This window comes from Taeniopygia guttata, chromosome 10 (assembly GCF_048771995.1).
Source record: "Taeniopygia guttata chromosome 10, bTaeGut7.mat, whole genome shotgun sequence".
Lineage (NCBI taxonomy): Eukaryota > Metazoa > Chordata > Aves > Passeriformes > Estrildidae > Taeniopygia > Taeniopygia guttata.
In genome coordinates this window covers 7,208,084-7,218,182 of record NC_133035.1, presented here as the reverse complement: position 1 = coordinate 7,218,182, position 10,099 = coordinate 7,208,084, and the positions used below count along the sequence as shown (strand labels likewise).

At 40.5% G+C, this 10,099-nt stretch overlaps 1 protein-coding gene across 1 annotated transcript in view; it reads right to left on the bottom strand.

The window, feature by feature from the left end:
* Positions 1 to 9,340: 9,340 nt before the first annotated feature.
* Positions 9,341 to 10,099, bottom strand: part of ALDH1A2 (aldehyde dehydrogenase 1 family member A2) — a 51,354-nt gene continuing 50,595 nt past the window's right edge. The window contains 1 exon segment of the mRNA NM_001076685.1: positions 9,341 to 9,413. Within this exon segment, the coding sequence (NP_001070153.1) occupies positions 9,341 to 9,413 (73 nt within the window).

The window sequence follows — 10,099 nt, the reverse complement described above, 5'->3', positions numbered from 1 at the left end:
TAATTTTAAAACTTTCAAGGTCTATACCAAATCTAGGATGTTTGTAGAGGACAGTGAGGCCGTGGTTTTGATAAAGTGCATACAAATAATCAGGTGATTAATTTACAACTTTTCCTCTTTTTGTGCCATGAAGGCGGATTGACAAAGATGTCGCAAAAGAAAGCAAATATTGTTGTCCCTGCAGGCCATTGCAGCTGAAATAACTTGATATTTATTAGAACAGTTTCAAAATGGATGCTTACCTTGTAACTGGAACTCCCACAGTTCTTGTAACTTTGGTTTGTAGATCATCCAAAGCCTATTCGTGTTGCAAATGTATTCCATAGGAAGTGATGATATCTACGGTCTCATGAAGAGACGAGAGGTTTCTTTCCAAGTCTGAACTTCTTGAAAATCCCTGACATAAAGAAGCAGCTGAAGCAAATGCCTGGGTTTGGATTTTATATGGATTCTGGAAATTCTGAATATTGTATGAGGTTTATGTAACTAGATGTGTTATATGCGGAGGAACCTTTTTATTTAAATTTCTAAAATAATGCCACTTAAAGGACAGTTGTAGAGGAGGAGTTGTGCAGGAGATGTGATCAAGTGCATGACTAGGAGTGGGGCATGAGGCTGTATGAGGTGTGCTAAGGACTGTGTGAGGAAAAGAGGAAGTGAAAACCAATTTAAACCTTCCATTCCCCATTCCCATCAGTAAGTTTTATCCTGGTTTATCAATTTTTCACTCTGCTCAGCAGCATCTACAGTTGTTCAGATCCTCCAGCCGCTGATGCCTGTGATCACAATGGTTTGCAACTCAAACTAAAGTAATCAAGCATGTCTTCCAGAGCTTTATAACATTCAAAGCAGGGAAAGATTTAAAAACCTAGCAAGTTTTCTTTTATTTCAAAGATTATAAAACATGTTTGAACAATGAGTTCTGAACATACACTATGTTGCTGCTGCTTAGTTGCCCAGTGAAAGTAGATTACAAAATTATTTGCTGTAAAGCTTGATAACTGTAATTGAGGAAAAGGTGTGTTGGAATGGAGAGGATGGTTAAAATAGGCTTGTGCAGATGTAAATATAGACTTAGCAAACACTGGCTGCTGTGCCCGAGCCAGAAAACTCAGAGATGTTTGCTGCTTTGGTTCTGCAGTCTGAATTGCCCAGGAACACAGTCTAATAAGAAGGCTTCCCAGTGTTTAACTGCACACCTGGAAAACACCAGCAGAGACTATATATGCACATTCAGGGCTTTGCCTCAGCCCAGACCTTTAGAGAGGCACCATTTACTCCAAGAGGAATTAAGAAGGGAGAAAGAAGTCCAACAGGAAGAATTATAAGGGAGAAAAGTTGCTTGTCCTGAAACTTCGTATGAAACAAAGACAAATTGGAAGAAGCCCATCAGTTTGATGTCCTTTCTCAGGCAGAATCTGCTGGTGGCTCAACTCAGTTCTCTGTGCAACATGGTTCTTGCTGCTGAACACAACTTCTGCAACTAATGCATGAAATTTATCTTTGTTCTTCTATGCTTTGTCAGCAAAACAGCTGAGAACAGCATTTCTATTGGCTTTGGTTTGGTGACTGTATTACTACCCCAAAGAGACAAATAGTAAAACTGAGGAAAGCGTGGGATTTTTTCCACTCAATTTTTCATTCTGAAATTGTTCATTCTATCAGCAAAATTCTAAAAGCATCATGAAATCTCTTGGCCAGCCCATAATCCTAGAGTTCATAGTAACTTTCAGCAAAATACCCTCACCCAGAGAGATTCTGCAGTCTGTAGTATGAATTTTTCCTGAAAAGGAATGGGGCCCCACTCTTTTCATGTTTGAAACTGTGTGCTAGAAGGTTAGCTGGTAATTAGTCTTCCCAGAGAGGACATTGTAAAAACAAATCATCAAGTCATTTGTTGCTGTTCTACCTAAGAACACAGTTAAAAGAGCCTCTTTGCCAAAACCCTGAGAAAGAGCTCAGGATGGTTTATGTGTTGTTACAATAGAAAGCAACTAACAGTCCTGTCTTTCAGCAGACCATTGCACCAGCCATTCTATAATACACATGCAGTCCAGTACAGGGAAGAAAACAGGTTGGAATTTTCATAAGAAAGAGCTACAAGGTGATTTTGAAAACTGAGAAACAGTTTCTCCAGTGATTTTTGTCTTAGTTGTTTTTATGTCTCTATAGTGGAATATGAAGTTAACATCAAACATTTGTCCAGAGATTTGACTGTGAAGTTGCTACAGATGCAGGAGCTATGTGCATCATTCTGTGTCTTTTTGAAAGGCATTGGGCAGCTGGCGCCTACTATCATTTTCCCACTAGAGTGATCTGAAATAGTGTCATCAGAAAGGTTCCCAAAAGGGAATCTAATGGGACTTGTGGAGTGTCAGATGTTCCCTTAGGAAACTCCTGTAGGAGTCTATTTTACAAGTGGTATTTCCTGGGCATTTTCCCCCAGAAACGTGTTTGTCCTTGGGAGGCAAATGCTGCAAGGGAAGACTGCTGGAGAGGCTGGGCTGCAGCAGAGTAGGAATTGCTCTGGTTTTTGCTGCAGTCTCATTATGGGAGTAGGTGGTTCTGTGTATATTGGTCTGTTCTGGCCAATTTAGCAGTTCCCAGAAGTGGTGTAGCAATGGCTTCCTGTAGCTTAAGGTGTGCAGTGTGCACTGTGGAGAAACATGGGAGAGATTTTCAAGAAAGGATCTTACTATAGGTTAGTTTCATACCAGGATAGAAGGGGCATGGCGCTCTCAGCAGGCTCCTCTCTCACACCAGATGTGGCAGCCCTGCTGAGGGAGCTTTCCTGGTCCTGCCCAAGAGCTCCAGGCTACTCAGCAACAACAGACTGGTAACTCTGTCAATGCCCATTTATTTGGCAACAATATGTTTTTCTCCTTGATTTCACAGCCAGGTTGTGTTGAAAATAGAATATGTATGCATGTGATGCTGAAGGACTAAGGCTGACGAGTATTTGATTACTTTTCTGGACTACTTAGAATACTTGTTTTGAATGACTCTGTCTACTTATTCCCATAGCTGTACAGCCTGGGACAGGGCATCTCACCAGCCAGCTCTGAGCAGGAACCACAATATTCTCTGGTGAATGAACAAGCTGTGAGTTCTAACCCAGTAGTATCAGATGCCACTAGGCATCCGCTAGTGGAGAGTGCTTTAGCCAAAATCCCTTATCTGCAGTTTCTTGGTGGGAGCAAAGAGTGCCTTTCCATTCAGCATCCTTCCCAGAAATCGGAGTGTTTGTGATGTTCAAAATCAAAAACTAAACGAAGGCCTCGCTTGGCAGGCACTGACTTTGCTTTGAGATTAGATGTCAAGTGCCAAAGACTGTGGGAGAGGTTTTGGACCAACAGAAAGCAGAAAACAGCAGAAACCTCTCAGGAGATCCTGCTCTATGTCCCATCTTGTGGTATGGTGAGAGTACAGAGAGAGAAAAGTGGTGGACCATGAGTTGGAGCCCTTTTGCTAGAGCAAGCAGTAAAAACACATTTTCTTCTTGTTTGGTAGCAGGAGCGAGGTGCACACAAACATCTTGCTAATTATGCTGCTCTAGGAAATGGGAACTCAGCCAGGCATACATAGAGCAGGGAAAATGCCCAGAATTACGTGAGTTAATATGAGCACCAGCCTCACCATGTGGAACCATAAGGGAGAAGGAGAGGGGCTAAGCAAGGTCACAAAAATGATCAGATTCTGTGAGAGCGCATATACACAAGAGTATGAAGACTTTGACAAAAGCTAGTGGTGGATCATTGAGAGGCCAAGGCAGTTAAGTTCCTGCTTTGTTACATAGATAAATTGCCAAAGGAAACATTATCCAAACAGTTCTACTTCAAAGGCAAAATGACAAGCTTTGGGGGACTTGCGGTACTTTCAATCTGGCCAATAACCAAGTGTAAAGTGTAAAATATACATGCTTAGGAAGCAGGACACATGCCGTTCAAGACAGGCCTTTCCCATGCTCTCAGACCAGTGCAGCTTCATTTGATGTGCAAATGCATGATGTGTGATCTGTCCTGGCAATGTGCTGCCTGCCAGCAGCACAAACATTTCACAAGCACCCTTTTGGGTTACTCCAGCCTGCTGTGTGCACAGCCTCCTTGGCAACCTCTGCAGCTGGAGCTTTTCTTACAGTCTGTTGCTGTGGTGGTTGCACAATCCTGGTTTATGTAGTGTGTCTCATCAAGAGACTCCAAGCAGTTAAAAACACCTTGAAAGCATGCTGGAATTGCAGGATTTGATGTTAGAATGGTTTCAGTAATGCACTGGGGAATATATCAGTAATGTAGACTCAGTTGATCCTTAAGGCAGATTGTCCCAGCAGATGTCCCAGCCTTCCTGGACATTGGCGACTTCAGGGTACTACAGATGATGGCAAAGGCTCTCCATAATGTGTTTATCAATTTCACAGAAATCAGGTGGGAAGAGTGTTCCCTGGAGTGCTTCCTGGCACTGCAGGTGCAGCCAGAATTACATGTACTATGCACAGTGCAAGCCAGCCTCTGTTACTTGATGACATTCATCCTAATAACCCGTGAAAAGTAACAGTGCAAATGCTTACCATAAAGAAGCAGTGGATTGTAGGTGTGTTCTCTCTTCAGTACTGGCTTGAGTAGATTTAAATGTATGATATCAGAAAAAAATAGCTGTGGTCTTTATGATGCTACTGAGCTCTAGAAAACCTGTGCTAGTGGGATGAGGCTGGCTTTTGGTGAGGGTTCAGGACATAAACTCAGCTGGCAGAACTGTTTCAGAACCAGCCATTCTTAGAAACCACGGGCATGCAGATGTGCTTTTACTCCGTCTCTAACAGTAAGCTAAGGGACTTAGGAGCCTTAGGGGCATTATGCAGCAGCTGTGGTGACTTACCCCAATTGTACCAAGAGGCAAATCAGCCTCTCCTCACTGGTGGGACAGTCCTGTGTATATGTGCGGCCTCTGGGCCTAAGGCACAGATAACCAGGCACTTGGTGCTGAGCACTACCCAGTGCAGCAGCTGTGGCTACACAGAAAACTTAACCTGCTCTGCACCACTGAAATGCCTGAACTTGTGTTGCAGCCAGCTGTAATCATCTGTTACTTGTGTTAACCTTGAATTCCAGCATGTCAGTTCCGGTCCTCTGAGAAAAATTAGGGAAGTGCTTATTGAAACCAGCATCCCAGCACTCCACACTGTGCTGGGTGGAAGAGGGAAGTGGGACCCCAAACCACAAGAGCTTTAGGAGTAGCATATACTAGCCACACTTTAGTCACGTGAGATTATACCACTATTCTCACTTTAGACTAATCTATCCTTAGAAATGGCCCATCTTCATGCTTAAGTCTTGCAGTTGCTTCAGGAGTTCCTGAGCTTTCTGGCTGAGCCACACACAGTTCCCTGATACCTGTGCACTGTCAGTGGACACAGAAGATACAGTGAAGATACAGAAAGAATTATAGACTGCATGTTTAATGAGGACAAGGGAGGAAGATGTGTTTTCTGCAGCTGTAGTCTAATGTGCTGAGAGAAATCTGTTTGAATGAGTTGGGAATGCTGATGGCATCTAATAGCCACAAAGGCTTTTCCTGCTTCCTGATAGATATAGCACTGTGAATATCAGTCATTGTGGTATGAAGTTGTTACAAGAAAAATAACTTCCTGTGTTGATGGACTTAGCATGCAGTAAATGGAGACGTATGGATGCAAATGTAAGGTGGTAAATGCAGCCTCCAGAGCTCTATGTGTAACCATGCAGAGTCATAAGTAAAAAGTACAGTGTATTGCTTGTCTTTGACTTCCTCTCTAGCTCAGCTGGTGCCCTGAATTCAGTGTTATTATGGTTCTTTTTTTCCAGGACAGAACTGAGAAATAACAGGGTGCTGTGACACACAGTGCCACTGCATATGCAAGGCAAGATTTCTCATCCTAGCCTCTGTGGGGAGAAAGAGCAAGAGCATTCTCTGTAACAGGACACAAATAAATCTGTGAATACTATCCAAGTAGTATCAATAGCCACTGCTTTATCTGAAGGCCACAGAACTGAAACATTTTCCCTTTCTTCACATCCTTTTCTAGAAGAAATGCACAGTTAGTTCCAAACTCTCCCTTTACTATGCCTGCACACTTTTATTGATACATGCACTTTCACTGGCTGGAACTTTGCTCATTTAGTGAAATGAGAAGAAGACTCCTTGTTTTCAGTGGGTTCCAGAACAACCTTCCTTCCTTTGTTTTGCTTTCAGAAAAGGTCTGTATTGCTTGTGCCTGTGTGACTGCTTGGAGTGCTGAGACAGGTGGCAAGTGGGTCAGAGAGATGGGGAGTATGGAAAGTGCCAATTGTCCACCCAAAGTCCCATGACAGAGTTGTCCATGCCACTTGTTAAATAGAAATGATAACCTGCTTAATATATACCTGATATTCCAGACTTTCAGCAACAGTGCTCCTTCCTAAGAATGCAATTTCCTTCCTATTATTAAGTTTTATTCTCTTTTATCCCATCTACTCTAGTCAAGTTACTTCATTGTGATTGCCTCTCAAGTGTTGATTAAATCAACAGTATTATTCTGTGACACTGAGGTGTGACCATTACTTGCCATACAATGAAATAGCTTAGCAGTATTAACTGAGTAGTTACTTTACCTAAATAGGCACCATTTCAAAAAGGAATGCAGTTCCTGGCAATGAAAGTAACCTGGAATAAAGGCATTGCTTGAGGGAGAGCTGTATAGTACCTGACCATGTGAATTCAGTCTGTCCTTGTCCCACTTTAGCATTTTGAAATCAAAGTTAAGTAGACTATCACTCCATAAAAGCTCTGAGTGATAATTTCATAATCTCAGTGAAGCATCTAATAGAGAAAGAAAAAGGATCATGATTTTTTAAAACATTATCCAAAAATTAAGCTGTGATGCAGCAGATTGCAAGGGTGCCTCACTGTTTTTGATGACTTCAGACCTGCCCCAATAGCTAAACTTTATGACCATAAGGGTGAGGATGAACTTTGACTACGACCTAGATCTGCAATTTACAAGTGTTTTCATACAGCTGCAATAATATTCCAGAAAATGTGATTGGCCTTTTACTTCATTCATTTTTGCAAATGAAAATAAAGCTACTGTGAGAGCAGATCTTTTGCTAAGAAAATATTTTTTTTAATATTTTTATAGCTCTGTCAACAATAAAGGAGTCTCGCAGTCTAAAGTCTTTCTCTAAACCTTTTTAATGGAAAAAACTTCATAGAAAATATCCTTTTACTTTTTTAATAACATATAACTATATACATGATTAAAAACTGTAACAAAAAGCTGCAGGGACTGGAAAAATGTTTTGTTGGATCCATGCAGATGGTACATCTAAAAAAGGATTTCACAAATCCATGTACATCAAATGGAACTGTAGTGACAGGGTTGAAAAAAAATGGCAACTCTATATTATTTACCTGAATGTATTGGGAATAAAGCACAGACATACAAAATACATGAAAAGAATACAAAAGAGTACATGGTGTAAATGCTGTAAGCACAGAAAGGTTCTTTTTTAATAGAGAAAATAGGAGAAAAGAAGTAAAATCTCCTTTTTCACATTTTATATTGCAGTTTAAAAGATAACTAATCTCTTACTTGCTTTATTTTGTTTTTCTTCACTATGACATACACTACAGTAGAAGTATATGGCATTTGAATTTAACAGCTCAGGAATACTTTGATTTATCTCCATGTCTGTGAATGTTCTATCAGTTCTGATTAACGACCTGTAGACATGTTGCTTAAAACCACATACACAGTTTGACGTGAGTTACAAAATATTGAGGGCTACCACACTACAAAGTGCTGGAGATTCTTGTCCTGATCCAGCAGTATGTTGAAGGACACATACAACTTCAAATCTAAGAGGAATTCCTCAGAGACTAAAGGAAGTTAAAAACATGCATAAGTTAGTTTCTGATCAGGGCTGGAGTTTTGAACAGTTCATAGCATAGACTCTGCAGCTAGGAAAACTTACACCTGAGGCTGTAATTCCGTCCTTACACCCCAGATCATGTAGCCACACTGTGTGGATGATTTACTGTACTTCTAAAATAGATTTTCTTAATTCTAAGTTAAAACATAAATGGAGCCTCTTTTAAAAAATCTGGGGAATTGATGAGCTCTGCAGCTGAAAAAAGAAAGAGATAGTGTTTAGTTTGTCAGTGAAAGATTTGAAGAGATTCTGTAGGCAGCAGGTAATAATGTGACAGGCTGTAAACACCTCAATTCTGAAAGAACTTGCTCATATTTTTGTCCTGGATCAAAAAAAAAACCCCTAATTAATTGAAAGCTCAGTAGCAGCCAGTAACATCACCTGAGGTGCACAAGCATGGTGAGGATGGCAAGACATCATTTAGTAAAAGCTGTAACAAGTACTTAATGATTCCCAGTGTAATTACAGGCAGTTTAATAGCAGACAAATAAATGGAGCCTGTGTGTGTATATATTTGTTTAAAAAATAAAAAAGGTGAAAGCAACAACAGTAACAACAACAACAAAACTAGACAAGCAGTGAAAGCTAAAATATTCTGTGAAGCCTTGGAATCTGTTCCTGTTCTCGTTAACACCCACCTACCCTGTCTGCCCTTGCTCTTTTGGCAGGCAGGTAAATCCCTTCAAGTTCCTGTAAGTGAAGGAGGACGTTTTGCTTATAGCAAGACATAAAGTAATTATGAAAATAAGCTTTGAAATCCAAATTGCTGTGAGCCATGAAAGCCAAATCTCACTGATAAGTATTTGGCTTTCATTGGCCATGCAGCAGATTGATTCCCTCCCCAGTCTGACCTCTTTCTGTGCTAATTGGAAAGTTGCCACCATACCAGGTTTGAGGCCATTACCATTCAGAGTCTTTTATTTTTTAGAAATATCAATGACACTTGTTCTTGTTGTTCATTGCTAGTGTTTTGGGAATAATCTGGCTTGTAGAGCCCTGATTGAAACTACAATGTCAGCACAAGGCAGGTCTGTTGGAGAAGGCAACCTGAAAGCAGTAAGACTTATTTTGTTTATTTAAGGAAGAGATAAATGTGTGTGTGCATGCATTTGCATTTAGCAGTTTTATAGCTGGAACCATTATTAAATGATGCACAGTAGCAATTTTATCTCGTTATGATTTGTTTTATAAAGATGTAATGATTCTCAGGAGAGTTTCAGGATAACATGCAAAGTTGGTTTGCATTATGTACGCAGTTATGTGCCCAGTATATATGTTGCAACTTAATTTCTTAAATATATATTGTGTAACACTTTTTATTCCTGAGTGCTGGTCTCCATAAGGAATAGAGAAGGTGTCATCACGTGCTCTTCTGCACAACATGGTCCTCTGTAATTTTAGGAGTTCTTCTGGGGGATCTTTATTGTCACAGTTTTAACTTCAGAATATTCTCTCAATCCACATTCACCCCTAAAGAACAAATTACATCATCAGCTTATACCAGGTATTGTTTATCGAGAAAAAAATCTGCAAAGTGATTTCTTGATAAAGATAAGATATAACCCCAAATTGCAGTTCAGTTTAGATCAGAAAAATGGATGACATCAGAATTTGGTAAGGAGATACATAACAGTAAACCCAGAAATACTCACTGTCTGCTGATAGAGCTTTTAGAAGTGAATTGATGTCCTTTGTCCTTCTTAAACCTTGAAAATATCCAAGCACTAAGACCTACCCCACTGGCCAGTGAAATTACTGTTTATATTGCACTCAAGAAAGGGAAGGTCCACACTGAGCATAATCAAAAATTAACAACTTAAAACCATGGATAAGATGAACTTGACTCCTAAACCACTGATCTTTTCTCCCTAGCAACACATCCAGCAGTGGAAATCACCATTTGCACATAATGTGGTAGAGGGTTCAGCTTGCTCAGATTCCCTTCTACAATTCCCTGTCAAATTCCTCCTTTTGTCCTGGCACAGGCCATTACATAAGAATCTCCATAATGCTGGACACCAGGCACCTACTAGGTCCCAGTCATCTGACACATGGCTCTGAGGGGGACACATTCTGCTTTGGGTAGATTATGCTTAAAAAATTGGTGTTTCTGAATGCTGTTAACATTTTGCTTTAGTCAGCTGCAGCCTGGCTCA